The following is an 18,168-nucleotide window of genomic DNA, read 5'->3' on the forward strand; positions in this document are numbered from 1 at the left end:
GCACAGAGTGAGATTTGTGGAGGGAAGTGGCAGGAAGCTTATTTTAGACCCTTGAGATGGGCAAATGCGGTATGACGAAAGATGTCAAAGAAGAGCAAGTAACCCCTCCCTGCCTCTTGAACACACGCGCACGCACGCGCGCGCACACACACACACACACACACAGGGATTGGTTAATAGTATTAACTTAATATTGTATGGATGGAAGTTATATAAAGGGGCATTGTAACGAGTTAGGTCATTGCAGAGGACTGTGATTCAGGCTGCAATGACGTCCTGAGGATAACTGGTGTCAGATCTGTTTCCAGCAAAGATATTTGAAAGTGGAGGTAGGCACAATAAGCCGATATAGCAGAGATGGGTAGCTTTAGAGAGAAGTTGAACTTCAAACAACGGCATGCATATGAAGGGTGCAGAAGGGGCCTTATGCTGCAACCCTCATCAAATCACTTACTTTGGAGACGCATGAAAAGGAAAGGTTCTGGAGAAAGCTTGCATGCGGTTTCTAATATTTTGGTTGACCTAATAAAGGTATTGCCCTAATGTGAATTTTGAAATTATTTTGGAGTGCTTCTTGTTTTCATGTTTCACGGGGCTGGCCATGTCAGTCTGTTGCTGCATTGTGTGGCCCCTGAAAGATCAACACTTCTTTTTTTTCATGGCGTAAGGTTTTCTGGACTAGAGAGTCCGCTTCATCGGAGTTATGCCTTTCATTCTTTCCCCCCTCATCGAGGAAGCTCTAGAGTAAGGTGATGACTGCTGCAAGTGTCTCACAAGTGGGGAGCAACAGAACGGGCTGGCAGTGAGAACACAGCAGAATGGTTTGGAGAAGGCGTTTTGGAACAAAGTTCGGCTTAATGCAGGGAGCATGATAAGAAGAAAACTGGGAAATGGAGGTCAAGAAAGAACTGTGAGGTGAAGAAAAAGGTGCTGAGAAAAAACTGTGAGGTGAAGGTTAGCAGATACATTATCAGCAAAAGGGAGAGGGGGGAAGGCGTGGGTTTATGGGCAGGGGTCAGAGGCTGAAGGATGGAGAAAAAACTGAGCAAGGAGTATTGAGAGGGGAAAGACTTAAGGTTGATTTCAGGCCAGAGGTAGAAAACAAGCTCTGATTTAGCTCCCTTCTGGAAGGGGAGAAAAACGGGGAAGGGGGTAAATGCCACTGGAGATGCAGTGGAGGACGAGGGAATTTAGCAGACCAGTTTCAAGCCTGGGGTCCTGGAGTTGAACATAGAAGCAAGGAAGTTCTGTTTTTTATTGAATTGAAGTCAGCCTTATTTTTGTGGAGAAGGCTAAGACAGCCTCTCCCTTCTCCAGTCTTCCCACTATTCCCATATTACGGTCTTGCTGCTCTTTCCAAAGTCTACCACACATACATCCTTCTGCCTGGGCACAATAAGGGGCCCAGGAGCTCAGAAAGCAAGGCCTTGGCTGTCATCCTTCCTGACCCCATCTTTCAGCTCCCTCACCCCCTCTTCGCCCCTCTCATGTGAAATCCGTGTCACATTAAACTATTATGCAACAAAGTAAAGATGCTCAAATGACCTTGCTCTCAAATGCACACACCTCAATGCCAGCCTTTTTTTTTTAATAAAAAAGGGCACCCAAGGCTGCAGTGCTTTGGCCCTTTCTTCAGAGTATTAATGACTGAACTGGACATTATGCATGTCAACACTGCCCCCCACCTGACACTGTGTACTAATTCATTAATTTTCTCTCCAGTTCTATCATTTTCTTCCTCTCTCTATACATAGCATCATAGAATAACCTCTATCAACAATACTTACAGGCAGGGAGAAAGCGCTCTCTCTCTCTCTCTCTCTCTCTCTCTCTCTCTCTCTCTGTATGAATTCTCTCCCTATGCTGCCGCTATTACTGGATGTAACACTGCAGTTCAGTACCATGGAGAGCGGCAAGGAATGAAGGGGAGGGAATGGATTAAACTGCAATAGTCCTTCAGCGCCTGGGGTAAAAGTGGGCATCTTTCCACAATACTGGAGGGGAAGTGGGGGGTGGGATTTGCTTCCTGTGGAGAGCTGTGGGTAAAGGATTGCTTGGGGACCCCCAGGCACCCATGATTTTCAGAGGAAAAGTTGATGGAAAGGAGTCAAGTGTGATTTGGCAAGAGGGCTTTCTGAAACTCCAGGGGTTTCTGTGAAGGGTATGTAGAGGGGTCAGATAGTGAGGAGAGAGGACTAAACGGACAGTAAAAATGTTTGGGCTCTGTGAACTGAAAGCAGGGGGTGAGTATACAGATTGACAGAAAGTAGGGAAGGAATGGGATGCTCAGATTGCTGAGTTATTGAGCAAAGCCACACGGCAGTGCAGTTAGGTAAGTTAAGATTGTGGACAGTGCGGTCGCACAAGGGGTCCCTGTTTAGATGGCAATGTATATATCTTCACTTACTCTGAAATGCAGTAAGCCAGTCCCGCTGTATTTGCGGGGCAGGAGGAGGGCTTCCTTTCATTCTGAGTGGGGCACAGATGGCACCACTGAGGTCACACAGGACCAAGAGTGATAGAGTGTGAGAATGCATGTTTGAAAGAATATACAAGAGCTTCTGTGGAAAGACTGGAATTACTGAGTCGGGATGTGTGTGTGTGTGAGTATGTATGTATGTACGTGCAAAGCCAGGATCATCTTGGTCTTGGAAGGAAATTGAGTGGACAGAATGCTTTAAGAGTACCTACCGCTCTAACCTGCACTATGAATCCGTATTCATTTAACTGGATATCTGAAATTTTGACCCACTGAGTTTAGTGGTTTAAGAGCAGAGGCAGAATTACATGGCAGGACTCTTGATTTGGGGGACAAAGAGTGACTCTAGGGAATAAAAGGGGAGATTTACTGGGTCACCGAGTAGGTAGCAGATAAGGCTCCAGGAGTGTGAAATGAGAAGGGACAATGGCAATGACAGTTCCCCAATTGCCACGAAAGGTGTTGGATTTGCAGGGGAAAATATGAGAACTGCTCAAGAACTGCTGGTTTTTTAAATCAAGGGAGCGGATATACTGGGATAGGGGTAGTTGAATTAGAGGAGTGTTGAGTCTAGGAGGTTAAAACAGTCAGAGCTGGCAACTAGGTCTCCTAGATTCATTGGAGAAGGAGATGGGCTTGCGAGTTAAGATGGTGTTCAGAACCAGAACTTCTGTAGCCTTTGGGACAAGAATGGAGGCTGGCAAATTTGAATTGGGCTGCTGAATGCCAAAACTCTCTGAGTGAGGAGGTGTTTAAACTAGCACAAGGGGACACTAGAGAATTGGGATGCTTGAGCCCCATATTGTAATAAATAAGAGAAGCCACCCTTTGTAGCTGGCTCTTGCCAGCATCTGGAATCTGTTCCCTTTCTGCAGTCATTATTCACAAGAGTCATTAAAAGCCTTAAAAAAAAAAAAATCCTCTCTCCCCCCTCCCTTCCCCCACATATCTACTTTCCTTTGAATTCCCTAAGAAGCTGAACCAGAATTTCTGCACTGGCTTGCTAATCATGCAGGGAAGACGAAAGCCAGAGAATTAATATGAAAGGGAAGGGGGCACAGCAAGGATCTCCAGCAAAGGGACACGTAAATTTGTGCAGAGTTTGCTAAAAGGATAAAAGAAAGACTCAGCTCTGTTGCAGTGTTGGCACTGTCTCTCTAGTGCCTCCTATAGGACAAAAAGACTTTGCCTTCTCTTTCAGCGTCAAGAATAAAAGCAATGTTTGCACATCACAGGTGAGGATGGGATGGAGAGGCAGAGGTGAACTTGGTTAAAAATAAATTCCCTTAGCACAGAAGCTGGTACTGGCTCTCAGTCTGCTGGACAGACACAAATACTTTGGATGCATCAACCTTTTTTGGTCCAAGGTTCAACTTTATAGCTGATTACAGAGAAGGGGTATATTGGATTTTAACTCAGAACTTCCCTTGCAAGGCTGGCAGGAAAAGAAAAAAATCATCCATTTTATATGATGCTGAAGTCGGGGTTCCTAGTTCCCGATTTGATTTAAAAGTGCAGATTTGCCCTGAACAAGGATCTGGGCGTGAAAAATGCATGCAGTGATAAATGATACTTATCTGATTTTCATCTTTTTAAACATACTCCCTGAAAGAACACATTCCCCATTTATTCCATATAACCCTTTGCGTACTGAAAACAGGCTTGTCTGAGTTACGTGGCCATACTTTGTTCTCTTGTGCATGTATACCTAAAAATATATACATTAATATAATATAATATAATATAATATAATATAATATAATATACAGGAACCTTATTACAAAGATGAAGCTGCTTTGCCTGTGATATTTTCCCTAATTGTTATGTAGCTGTGAGTATACGTATGAGTTTGCTGTCCACACAGCTAATGAAGAAATAAACTTTCATGCCATACTTCAAACGTGGTTAAAGTACAAAATAGTAGTGTTGGGAGAAATGTAAAGGGAAATAACAGTCCTGAGTACATATATTTATGCTTTGCATTTGCATACAGGCATATGTACACATACATGCACTTTGTCTTTAATTTATGAGTAAGCGCCATTTGTACACTACAAATGACAATTTGAGACTGCATCCCTGAGCACATTTGCTAGCTGCAAAGTCCCACTGAACTTCCAAGCAAACAAGCTTGGAATTACATTGGGTTTAATCAAATTATGTTATATACTGTAATATGTTTCTCTACCCACACAAATGGGAATATATACATGATTATACATAATTACTCAAGGAACTGCCATTGAGCCCGTGACAAAAGTTTTAAGGTTGCCTCTTGGTTTATATTTGGTGCACCACATTAATGCAGCTGCCCCTCTGGAACTTTTTCCTTGTCTATATACCATGAAGGGACTTGAAGTGCTTCCAGGATCAAAGTTGGGACACAGTCCAGTTTAAAAGAAGGTGCAACTGATAGAGAAAAGCCAAACTTAAAAAGAACGATTGTGATGTGAAAAGATCTGGGAAGGAGAGGAAGAAGAGGATCTCCGTGTGTGTCTTTATTCATTCATTGTCTATTTGTTCTCTCAACGCACACACTTTACCCCTCTCTGATACGCAGGGACTTAGATGCAGCTATCAAATATGCTCTGGTACAGATTTTGTAGCCCCGGCCTGCCTATGCATCACTATAAAATATGCATGCTGGTGTGTGCAGAGTGAACGAAAACGAAGCAAATGTGTCTTTGCGTATTGGAGAAGCATTATTCAGAAGTGCATTTTGGCCCATCAATCTATTCACTATGCTGTCCACCGATATGGTTTTCTATCTCCTCTTCCCCAGTCCATATTCCTTCCTTCTGACTGCCTGTCTGGCAAGGATAGTGGTGGATGGGGGCCAATCTCTTTGCATCCTTTTTCATAAGCAGGTAATTCAAACACTGTGCTCAACTCCCCCCCCCCAACTTTGCAAACTTCAGTACTGATTTGCGACTTTCTCTTATGCATACACAAATGCCTAAAGAGAGAAGGTTGTGTGTGGGGGGGTGCTACTGTAGTTATAGCACATATATGCCATTTCTGTAAATGCATTAAGTGGGGAGCTACCGTTATATCGGCTGGTAGTGGGGAGATGCTGGCTTCAGTTCTCAACCAGCTCCTCTGTTTATGGAATCCCTGACGTGATGTCCACCTGAATGCAGCATTGCCTCATAGTCCCGTTGGTTTCTTGGCTCCCACTGACAGCAAACCCCCTCCCTTCCCTGCTCCCCAACACTCCTGCCCTCTCTTCCTCCCTGCTGTAACTTTTTCTGGCTGCATTCCCAACTGCATGGGGGAGGATGGGGGGGCTGAATAAAGGGACCGGACAGGCCTTGCACCCTTGAGAACAGCTGCCTGGGGCGAGGGGAGGGGGAATGGATTGCAGAATGCTGGCTTTGCACTGCAAACTCTGGGGCTTCCACACTGCACTGCGGTGCCCCCTCCCCCCCTCTTCTCAACCCGCTGGCTCTGCAGTTCTAGAGATAGCAAAGCACTAATATTGTCCTAGAGGTAATGCTGGAGGGGTTGCCGGGGGTGGGGGGGGAAGGAGAGAGAGAACAAGCAGCAGCCTTTCATTACCCCCCCTTCAGCTGCTCTGCAAAAAGAAGTTATACAGTGCTTTTCCTAAAGAAAGGCTTTAGCTGCATAGGCTAAAAAAAGAAAAGGGGAAAAGAACGGGGTGGAATGCAGTAAGGGGAGCGATATTTGGGGGTGCAGTGCAGGATGGGGGATTCTAAACTGCAGTGTCTGGGAAGGGGGCAGTTTTGAGCAGCATTATTCAAGCACACTGGGGGGGGGGAGCCAATTCAGAACTGCATTGCTGAAGATTGGGGGAGGAGATCTGGAGTTTCTCCCTGGATAGATGATGTCGATTTGGGCTGAATGGAGAGAAAAGGAAAGATCCCTAGATTTGGCAGTGGGGCATGCAGTGGGGGCGGGGGGACTACGCAAAACTGCAGTGAGACCAGAGGATTCCAAAATTCAGGAAGGGCGCAAGTGAGACCTGAGATAAACTGTGTGTGGAGGGGGTGGGGAGACCAGAGAGGAGGAGGACAGGGGACCTTATTTTGGGGGACAGTGAAGAAAGGACTCGGAGCTGTTTTAGCAGCACCTCCTGCTGGAGATCAAGGCATTCACCCTGACACCGATAAGCAAGTCATAAGCCCAGCGCATGCGTGTCAGGATCCTCCTGCTGCTACACACTACTACACTCATTCGCACGCTCATGTCCCGTGGTGCTCAACTCTTGAGCTCAACTTTTTTCCTTGCACCCCCTTTTCACTGCCACCAGCAGCATTCCTTGCATGATCCCCCTTCCTTTCCTCACGCTCCTTTCTCCTTCTTAGAGTTCCATTTCTCACACTTTGGTCTCTTGCATGCTTTCCCTGAACCGGAATCACTGCCCCTCTCTGTCAGGCTCGTTCAGTCACCCCCTCTTAGCCTGCACATTAACCTCTCCTATTTTCTGCAACATTTTGCATGCCTCAACATGGCTGAGTGCACCTCTTCCAGTGCCCTTGCACACCTCTGAAACCTGCACCATTCTCTGTTCCACATTCTGTATTCTCCCAGCCAACCATTCCTTCCTCTAGATGTCTGTTTGCAGCATCTGACTATCATATGTTCTCTCTACAGGGCACTTCAGTGCACGGTGCACATCGCTTGTGTGTGCCTAAGATGTGACTGGTGCCATCAGCTCCTGAAAAACATCCCTGCCTGCAGAACATCTCCATTTCTCAGTCTGTTCTGTTTGCACACTCAGACTGGCAACCTCATCTTTTCTACTGCATAATCTGCCTTCACCTCCAGCACCCAGTGCCACTCACACATCCTTCTCTCCCCCCCCTTTTGCACATCCATCCATGCTTACCAAGCATTGCACATGGACCCTTGCACACCAGTCCCTCTGCGCTAGTCTGCGCATTGTGCCATTGCCCATTTCGCTTGGGACAAGTCTTGCACATCTCAACTGCACCTCCAACATTAGCCTGCACCTCCACTCTTGACCATTTACATCTCACCTTTTCTGCCTGCCCCTTGCACCCCTTTTTCTTAAAAGTACAATTTCGGAGCGGGGGGGAGGTTTCTTTGGGAAGTTGTCAGGGTTTACAGCAAAGAAGAAGGCTAGAAGGCCTGCTGTTGCACAGAGCCAAGGGACATTTGCGAAACAAGCAAAAGAACATTTAAAGAGAAATTTCTCCTGCTTACTCTGTCCCACCTCCAGCCATAACCAGAGACTGGGAGAACGAACTCAGTTCAGGGAGGCAGAGCTCATGCTTTGGACTCAGTCCCAGCTTTAATTTTTGCCTCACCAAGTAAAAAGTAGCAGGACTGAGGAAGACTCTGCCTGAGACCTTGCAAAGCCATCTCTTGTCGGAGTAGTCATTCTGGGCTAAAAAAACCTGGGACCTGACTCAGTGTAAGGGAGGGAGAGAAAAGCAAGGGTGCTCGCCTCTCCTCTCCCCTACACAAACCAAGGCTGCCCTCAAACCTTTCTGCACTTCCTTGGCCCCAATGAACAGAGTGGGATTAACTTCTGCCAGCCTTAACTATGCTTGCCCCTATTCTGCTACTCTCCCCTGACTCCTCTTGTCAACATTTAGATCTGTAAGTTCCTGGGGGCAGGGACCCTGCCTCCCCGCTCCCCTGCTTGCCTTCCTCTGTGCCACTAGTGGGGACAAGAGCCTCAATGCTAAGATGCTAAGAGCAATAACAGCAGCAGCAGTCATAGGTATCTCTATCCTGCTCCTCCATGCTGCCCACACCAGGTGAGCGGGTGGGTGCCCCGCGCCCCCAGCCCAGCGCTACTCACCCTGGCCATCCTGGAGGAGTAGGGGTCCTCGAAGAGCGCCCACACCTTGGGCTGCATGGCGGCCCACCGGCCGAGCTTGCGCCCGTCCTCCTGCAGGCAGTGGCGCTTGAGGTCTCCGCTCTCCTCATCGTCCTGGCTCTCGGGCGTCTCGAAGCTGTCGAGGGCCTCCTCGGCGTCGCGGTGCTGCCGGTAGTTCATCCAGCAGCAGGCTTCCACGTCGGTCTCGTCGATGCCCCAGAAGGCCAGCTCCTCCTCGAAGAGGGGCCCGCACACGTCGGCCGGGCAGTGCAGCTTCCCCGTGCGGTAGTAGTTGAGCACGTAGGCGAAGACCTGCGGGTGCCGGTCGAAGAAGAACTCGTCGGCCTTGGGGTCGTAGTCGAAGTTGCTGCACGCGTCGGGCTCGGTGAGCCACGACAGCCGCGTGCCCGGCAGGGTCTTGAGGGTGCTGCGGTACGTCTCATGCCGGATGCCGCCCACGTTGATGACTATCTTGTCGTTGTCTTCGTTCCGGCCCATCTCCCCTTTCAAACATGACTTGGACGGCGGCTTGTTCCCAGACTTGCGCCCGCGGAAAGAGGAGACGCACACTGAGCTCAGCATCGGCGGCGCGGGCCGAGGCGGGGGGCCGCCCCCCGACGGTGCGCAGGTGTCAAATCAGGGCGCGAGGCGTCATCCTGGCCCCTCCTCCTCCTCGGCCACCCCCTCTCCCCCCACCCCTCCTGCCGCGGGGAAAGGAGAAGGCAGGAGGGAGCGCGGCCCAAGAGGGGAGGGGGGCGAGGCTCTTTCTAGACGGGGCGGGCGCAGTAGCAGCAGCAGCAGGAGGAGGCAGGAGTTGGCAGAGAAAGAGCCCGCGGCGCAGCGCCGGGGTCTGCGAAAGAGAGGGACAGAGAGAGAGAGAGAGAAAGGGACAGGGAAGGTGAGTGCGGACGGCTGCTCCGCCACAGTCCTCCGCAGCCTCGGCCGCTCTCCCTCCGCTCGCTGCCCTCCATCGCTCCCGTCCCCACCATCCATCTATCCATCCGCACGCCGACACTCCGCTCGGACCGCCGTCCTTTCCATTGTCCGTGGCCCCTGCCATCCTCGCCCCTTCTTCCTCTCGCTCCCTCCATGGCGCTTCTTAGCCACTCGCGCTCCCTGCTGCGTTACGCCTTCGCCCTCCCCATCCCACCATGTACGCTTCTCCACTCTCCTCTCCTTCCTCCCATCCCTTTCGTAATGACCGGCATTGCCACTGCATCCCTCTGCCATTATCACTCTCTCCTCTCTTTCTGTCACTCCCACTCCATCTCTTCCATCCTTACACACAGGCTTCCCTCCTTCTACCCCCCCATCTCTCTCTCTCTCTCCCTCCCCCTCCCTCCTGCCCTCTGCATCCCCTTCTCTTTTTCAGTTCCCTCCATAGCCCTCTGCCACCATCGTTTTTCGACCCCTGTGGACCATCACGGCAGTCCTTCACTGCAGGCTTCATGCCATCACCCCTGGCGCTCCATTATCCTCTCCAAGTGCCTGTCCATGCAGATCTGCCATCATTATCTCCAAGTCCTAGGATACCCATACATCTCTGGCCACCCTCCCCTCTTTTCTGTCCTCCATTCATTCTCACCCTTCATTCATTTCTTCTCTGTCACAGCCTCGCATCCTCCCCCCCTTCCATTCTTCTGCTGACTTTGTCTTCCTCATCAACCCTCTTCCTCTTCTCCTTTCTTCCTTCTTCATGGTCTCCTCTCCTTCCCTGCTTCCATGTGTTGCCACATCTCCCATCTCTATTCTCTTATCGCTGTCCTTCTTTCCCTGGGAACTTCTGCCTTTCGCCCCTCCATCCTCTGCTTAGCCTAGGGTCACTTTACACACACTTTTCTTGCACGGAGACTTGCCTCCTTCTCCCTCATTGCACAGAAATCAGGCAGTGCCTAGTTTGCCCCTTTACCACATTAAGTTTGGAAGCAGCTTTGCAATCTCCACACTCAAAGTGTAACGGTGGCAAAATAGATGCTCGCCTGAGCTTCACGTGTAGGAGAAATGCCACTTCATCTCATTCAGGGGCCTCTTCTGTCCCCTCTCCCCATCTCTTTCACCACGAGAACTACCCATCCAATCTTAGCACCCTGCTCACTTTTATATCGACTCATTCCACCCCTCTACCACCCTTCCTTCCCCCTCTCTCTTCCTTCTCTCTCTTGCCTCCTGCCCTATCTTCCCAGACCCCCCCTTTTTGCTTCTCCTTCACTTAGTCCCCTTTCTTCAACGTCCCCTTTCTCTCGAACGGAGACTCAATCTACTGCTTCTGCACTGCCCTTCCACTGCCATTGACCGCTTCCCAATTCATCTCTCCCTCTCTTGGCCACCAGCCAGTTTTCCTTCTCCACCGACCCCCTCCTCCCTCCCTCCCTTCCTCCCTCCCTCCTTGTCATCTTCTCCAGTTCCCACTTTCCCCACTTCCGACTCCCAGCCCTCTCCCCATACTGCTGCACCTGCTGGGCTCCGACTCTAACCCCCCTTTACACTAACAAACCAATTCCTTTTTCTCTTCCAGGTAGCAACCTATCTGCCCCATGACTCCCCACTCTTGCCCCACTTGACTCTGGTTCTCTCTCAGCTCCTCCTCCTATCTTCGGCCAGATCCTGCCTCCTGCAGTGGACCCGGCTTCCCTTGCTGACTTCTCTACAGACCCTGATGATGATCTTCCTGAAGCTGAGGGGCTGGGTAGCCTCTATGCTCTCCTCCACCTTTAGGACCCCTTCAGTCTTCTCCTTGCCCCCACTTTCTCCCACATGACTTTTGACCCCAGTGCACCCCCACTTTTCTTGTGGGATCCCCCCTGAAATCTCCTCTCCCTCCTAGCTGTGGTTGCTCTCCTATACTCCCTTTGGTGGGTCACCCCAGTTCACCCTCTATCCTATGCTATCCCTTGAAATTTCAGTGCCCCACTGTTTGCCCTCCCCCCCCATGGCTACTTCCTCCTCCTTATGGCCTCTGCTTGCCTCTCTATAGGCCCCACTGACCTATCCATCCTCCCCTCCAGTTCTTCCTTCTCCCCTTTCCTGCACCTGGAGTTTTACACTGGGGGTTATGTCCAGTGCTAGCTGTACTCAGAGCAGACCTACTAGAATTTGTGGGCCCAAGTTAATCATGCCTGTTGGTTCCAATGGTCTGCACTGAGAAGAACCAGCATTGGCTACAACCCTTGGCCACCTCCAAGGAACCTCCTTGGCCTGTATCTCACCCAGTCCCAACACCCACCTCTCCTATACTCTTGTGTCGCTGCAGAGGGGACTGTGTGTGTCTGTGTGGCTGTGCAATGTTTCTCGGTACAAAAGAGAGAACTGGCTTGGCTTTAGGCAGGTGAGGAGGCAAATGTCTCTCCTCCAGCACTGTTGCCGCGCCATCCAATTTCCTGGGCTGTGAGATGAAGAAGTAGGGAGAGTGGAGTGGAGTGGGAAGGAGAAACTAGTGAGAGAGAAAGAATGTGGGAGGGTTTGCATGAGTGCATAATAGAGACTTAAAATACATGTGGAGGAAAAAATAGATTCTCAAACAATTTCTCCTGACCTAATTTTGCCTGCATTTCCCTTGCCCTCTAAATTCATATTATTCTTTTTAGAAACAAACAAACACCCACCTATTATTATTATTATTATTATTATTATTATTATTATTATTCCTAGACACATAATGCAGCCTGCCCAGGTGAAATGAAGACTGATCTCCATTTGGGCCAGGGTGGGACCCTGTGTGTGTATACCACCTTAGGTTTCATCATAGAATCGTAGAATTGTAGTTGGAAGGGACCATGAGGGTTATTTAGTCCAACTGCCTGCAGTGCAGGAATCTTCGGAAGAAGGGAAGGCAGGAAATCAATACAATAACTAAATACGGTTATGGATACTTTTGAATTTAGAGCTTTTTGAAAATTAATATGTAATGCATACTAAATTCAGCAAATGAACATGTTATTGCATTAAAAATGCATCTACAGAACCTTAATGTTTAGTTCTTTATAGCTATCCCTCAAACAAATAAATCAATGTTAGAATGGAAGTTTTGAAAAGTTGGATTCAGGGGCTTTTGTTTTAATTAAAAAGTTGGTGTTTGGGTTCTTTCTTGGTTGAAAAATGTTTAGATGGAGATGCATGTGCAGAGAGTAATGGGTCTCTTTAGGTAGGATTACGCTGGTTAAGATAGGAAGTGACATACAGGGCAATGCATTTCTGCCTATCTTAAAATGGGTTTATATGGTGGGTTTGTGTGTAAGGGAAATGGCCTGTGTCTGTTTGCAGTGATACATGCATGTGATGAGTTTGGGTGCAGAAATGAGTATGTGGGTTTAAATGTATGTATTGTGTGTAAGGGTGTAGTAAGTAACTATAGGTGCGAGCAGAATTTGTATATGAAGAAATCTGTAATTGAGGATAGAGCCATGTGTTGTGAGTGTGTGCAGGGATCTCTGTAGTTGGGATGACATGGTATGCATAGAGTGTGTGTGTGTGTGTGTGTGTGTGTGTGTGTGTGTGTGTGTGTGACAGCATGAGTGTTCTGAAATGATTTTGTATTTTTTGTGTGGAGAACACTATTCTGTAAGCCCGGCAACGTGATTCTGTGCTCAGTTTACTCAGAAATAAACTGCACCCTGTTTTGTACCTCTTTCTCCCAGATGAATGCAAAGGACCACAGCCATAGCTGTGTTGATGGTGTGTCTACTTGGCTCTGGCTGTGCATTCTAAAAGGCACCTAAAAGACGGACAGTTGGTATCTCAGAGCTGGTTCCTTCATGCACAACTGATCACTTGGTGACTCCACCTCAAATGCAATATTTTTCAATGGAGCATTCACACATTCAGCTGCCTGTCTCTCATCAAGTGGCGTGTGCATGTGTGAATCAGCCTTATATGAAAATAATGAATATGCAATCAAGTGTGTGTATGTGATCTTTTTTGTTGTTGTTCAAATTAAGGATGTGTGTGAATGCACAAGAGAGGACTGCGGTACCCACTATTCCCTTGTGTATGTTTCTTTGTGAGTGGAGGTGACTGTACAGTGACACAGATTTGATTGTGCACTTAGGTATTTGTGCATGTGTAAATGAAGTGGTGTGTTTGAATATGAGGGCAGGCATGTTTACAGGCAGCATGGTGCGTTTAGAGGCAATGTTTTATGTGTGCTTCAGAAGATGTTACTGGTAACTTAAGAGTAAAAGTGTGACAATTTTGTATCTGTTTACATTTTGTTCAAGTGTAGACCTCTACATGTGAGAGCAACCTTACAGAAAGCAAAATGCCTGCATATGGCCATATTCTGGAGTAAGTCACACCTGCATGATCGGATTCTGGAATAAGACTTATTTGCATGATAGGATGACTGGCAGAGCTAAAAATCAGCGAAGCATGTCTAGTCTCAAAACCACTTATTGAGTGCTGTGCATGTGTTTGAAGTATTGCCACCCAGCTTTGAACATGTTTACACATTTAGCTTAGAATTATTCACCCCCCAGATTTCAAATTTATAAATCAGAATGTACAAATGCAGAGGGTGGGATAGGAAGGGGCTAAGGCAGCAGCCAGGACATTCAGAGGTCTAGGTCAGATGCACAGCATCATACGCAGCCACTCAAAGTGCCTTCATCTGCAGATAATTAACAGCAGGCCTGCTATACAGGTCTACTAAACAATAAGCTCCATTGGTTTAAGTGGGGGATTATTCCCCAGAATGTGAACAGAGAACTGCAGTCTGGTTTTATTATTAAAGACTGTAACCCTATCCATACTTCCTTCAGCATAAGTTCCAGCTGAACTCACAAGTGCGCCTGGAGTGCTGGCTTGTGTGAATGTGGGTGAGCTATTATGCAAGTGTGAGCACTTGTGTATGACAATGATCAATGTGTGAGAGTGTATAAGGGCGGGGGGGGCATGCACAGTGTCTGCTTTTTCTGGTTGTCTCTGTTATGATCTCTCTGTATGTACATAGGGCTAAGTGAGATGATGTTCTCTGTGAGCTTTACTTCAGTGTTGTGTGTCAGTGTGTCAGTGTGTTTGTGTTTGTTTTCTCATGGGAGTTATGTTTCTCTCTTCCTAAACCCCTCCCCCTCCAGTTCACTGGCGCACCACACCAACACAGACATCACACAACAGAAAAGCCCAAGGGACACCACAGACACTTACAGTCACCACACAAAGACGCAACGGCACACAAATCCTCACCTGTTTCTCCTGTATCCATGGACACAGATGCGCTCAGACCCTTAGAACAAGCACATCCTAATAACTGGTACTTGTCGGCATACTTTAGGCGCGCTAATTTCTTTCATGCACCAGTTGAAATCGTACAAGCTCACATACCACACAAGCCGCACACCGCCTGAGTCATAATCTATCAGTCCCAGACATATATACACATGCACACACAAACTGCCCATACACTCAAACCATTCTTTCACACACCTTAGTGGACACCTTCATATGTCCACCAGACATGCAGACTGTCCTTCCTTCCTTCCTTCCTTCCTTCCTTCCTTCCTTCCTTCCTCATATACACTTAAAGCTATCCTTCACTCATTCACACACTGCAGTGGGCAGCACACAAATATCCACAAACTGACAGTCATCTTTCTCTCTTACACACACACATACACCCAGACAGACAAATAGCCAACAGAAGCAAGTCTGTCTGTCTGTCTCTTTCTCTCTCTCTCAGCTAGGCTGGCACTAATGAGCAAAATACAAGCACACCAATGTTAACATGCAGCCGGTCACCTCACAGGTGCTGAAACTCCCCCCCCTCCTTCTGTCCTATGATCTCAGTGTTAGGTAAAAGGGGACACTCAAAGATCCCCCCTCACCTCCTCCCCCCACTGCCGCCCCAGGGGAAAACAAAACACCACACAAACACACACTATAGATGTACACACACATACACAAACAAACAAACAAACAAACAAACAAACACACACAATGTAGCCACTGAAGGCCCATACTTACCTGCCAAACCAACCCCTTGTGGCTTAATAATATTTTTGAGAGAGATGAAGGAGCAGAGATGGAGGGGGGAATCTTCACCCCCAACCTCCCCCCAACCAAAATTCTTTTAAAAAAATAAAAATCAACCAGTGAGGCGAAGACAGAGGCTATAAGAAGCTCCCCCAGCACCTTGAGGGGACTGAGAAAACCCCTTGAAGCAGAGAGCAGAGGGAGAATGGAGAGGATGATGGGGAGCTTTTTGCTTTTTTTGGTGGGGGGGGGAAGGAAGATGCAGGATGTCGACGAATAGGAGTCAGTCTGTCCGTCTGTCCCCCCCACACACCTTGTGCGTCTCTGCCTCCCGCCCCCCACCCCTGGTCTCCGGATGCAGGCTGCGCCTTCTGGTACTGCGGACCCCGTGATGACATCACTGCCTCTTAAGGTGGAATTTTGGGGCATCTCATGGAACAGTTGCTCTTCTTTCCTTTTTTTTTGGGGGGGGGGAGTAATATACGCAAAGAAAGGTAGTCCAGGATTAGAGCAGCCACAGCTCCATTGTTTGCTAAGAGACAGCTTCCCATCCACCTCTGTGCGCGGCATTGGAGGTAAACAAGTGGCGACGGAGCAGCGGGGTCGTGCGTTTGGGGCCATATGCGTGTTTCTCTAACACACATAAACAAAGCGAGCCACCCCGGACTCTGTGGAGACCCAGGGAGCAGAGAGGGGTGTTTTTAAAGATGCGCCACCCCTCACTTGAAAACTCAGTATGAAATTCCAAGGCTGGGGGGGGGGGAGGACAGGTAAAGATAAATACAGCCACCTTAAAGAAAAGTGGGGCTGAGAGGCTGAGGTGAGTTTGGGAGGGGTATTCCTGAGTCAGCTGAAGGGGATGTGATGGGATTTAGCTGCAGTGGGGAAGAGTTGAATTTAGCCTGGAATGTGCGAAATCTCAAGTGTGTGGGAGGCACGAAATAAGTCTATATTTAGAGGACATGGCACCCCCTGAGCTGTGGCTGGGGAAGGTGGAGCCTCCAAAGAGGAACCACCCTTGTGTCTTAGATCTCAGGGTGAAATGTTGTTTCACTTGTTTATTAAGTTTATACCCCTCCTCTCCTCTAAGGAGCTTGAGGTGATGCTTAGCGGCCTCCTCCCAATTTTGCTCTCACTCACAACAACCTTGCATGGTAGCTTAAGCTGAGAGAGTGAGTGTCACTGGCCCAAGGCCACCCAGCAAGCTTCCAGGCTGTCTCTTCACTCACTGTCTCTTGGCCTGACCTGCCTCACAGGCTTGTTGTGAGGATAAAATGGAGGGAGAGCGGAGAACCAAGTGCCCCACCGTGAGCTCCTTGGAGGAAAAGGTGATATACAAATGTAATAAATAAATATGTGGCAGAGTCAGGAGTTGAACCTGGGCCTCTGCCGTCCTTGTCCAACACTCTAGCCAAGATGGCGCACCTTCTCCTGCACGCCAGGTGCATAATTCGATAGGGTGGCTTTGCCTTATTAGTGAACCGCAAGGGTATGTGCAGTCTAAACTGGCTTGCCGTTTGTGATCTGCTGTCATCCCCATCCCACAACAATAATCCAGGCACTTTTGTGAGGATAAAAATGAGATAAAGATGACTGCAATCTGCCCCAAGCCTCTGAGACAGATGGGTGGTAATCTGTGGGTCTTTAAAGAGCCATAGATATCTGGCCACTAGTCATGTTCTGTGACCACAGCTACAGACTACAGGAAATGGCTGCAGCTCTCTGGCAGAGAACATGCCCTGCATTCAGAAGGTCTCAATTCTAATTCCTGGCATCTTCAGTAAGGGCAGGAAAAAAGTATTCTGCGTGGAACCCTGGAGAGGTTCTGCCAATCTGTGTAGTTAGCACTGAACTGGATGGACCAATGGTCTTGTTTCAGCATATGGCAATTCCCTGTGTTCCTACTGCTATTGAAATAACAACAGCTCCGCCTCTGTTGCTGAGCATGCAGAAGAGACAGTAATGGGAATCTTACCCAGTGTGTCAGGGGTTGTAGACCTGGGAGCTGTAGAGTTTACCAGCACTGTACAGGGAAATGGTGCTACATGGTGCTGAAGTTGGTTCCTGATTTCACACAGCATCCTGAATAAAGAATTATTAATATATATGCCCCTGCACTCTAAAATAGTGTTTGGAGGTGGTGAAAGCCAGTGTAGACTTGAGGCAGAGATACTGTACATAGGTTCTAATTGCTTCTCCGTCATGAGGAAGCCATTGGCTGAGGTTGGGCCAGTCAGCATCTCTTAGCCTCAGGGTGGGGAGCCTTTTCCACATTGAGTTCCTTTCTGAGCAACCTCCCAAGGGCCACATGCCAGCCATGGCGGGGCAAGAGGCAAAACTGGGCAGAGCAAGGGTCTGCCTTTGTACAGCAGGCTAGTTTATTCACACACTCAGACACACCTTTATCTATACTTCATGCAGGCAATCCTCCTGCTATTAGGGCTTCTAAGCCAGAGGTCAGCACCATGCCTTGTGGTCGCAAACTCCCGTAAAAATTTGCAATATCTATGATACTGGTTTAAATTAGTTTTAAGTAGCAATTCCCTCTCTGCCAGGAATCATGGGAAATGTAGTTCTGTGGTGTTGGTGGTGCAGAGCAGGGATCTCTAATGGAAAATTCTTGGCACACTCACCAAGCCACAGTTCCCATGCTTTTTGGGGGGAGGAAGCTGTGGCATAAAACCAAAATAAAAGATAATGTAGTATAGTTATACCCCTTACTGGGGTATTCAGAGATCTAAATATTTTGTTTTGGGACCACAGGAGCCAGCTGTGAGTATAGTGGAAGGAACTGCTCCACTATTTAGAATGTGCTCCAATATCCACCTCCTGTCCTCATTATTAAAACTAACCCCACTCTGTTAAGCTTCCCCTTCTTTAGAAATCAGAAAACATTTTATTTTATCACTGCATTTAT

General features: G+C 48.3%; 1 protein-coding gene and 1 long non-coding RNA gene across 11 annotated transcripts in view; one reads left to right on the top strand and one right to left on the bottom strand.

Moving 5' to 3' along the window:
* LOC309517647 (voltage-gated potassium channel KCNC1-like) overlaps window positions 1–15,607 on the bottom strand; it is a 50,168-nt gene extending 34,561 nt beyond the window's left edge. For all 7 annotated transcript variants that reach the window (XR_014213216.1, XR_014213217.1, XR_014213218.1 and 4 more), the window contains exons 1-2: window positions 15,243–15,607; window positions 8,271–9,138 (exon numbers count right to left, since the gene is read on the bottom strand). Coding sequence is in view for 4 of the 7 variants with exons in the window: in XM_082196973.1 (XP_082053099.1) it covers window positions 8,271–8,870 (600 nt within the window). In the remaining 3 variants the exon portion in view is untranslated. The remainder of the gene's footprint in view (window positions 1–8,270; window positions 9,139–15,242) is intronic.
* The window catches only part of LOC309517722, a 129,375-nt gene that overhangs the window by 52,148 nt on the left and 59,059 nt on the right, over window positions 1–18,168 (top strand). The gene's annotated exons all lie outside the window — the stretch shown is intronic.

Source organism: Podarcis vaucheri, assembly GCF_965113315.1.
Source record: "Podarcis vaucheri genome assembly, chromosome: 13".
Lineage (NCBI taxonomy): Eukaryota > Metazoa > Chordata > Lepidosauria > Squamata > Lacertidae > Podarcis > Podarcis vaucheri.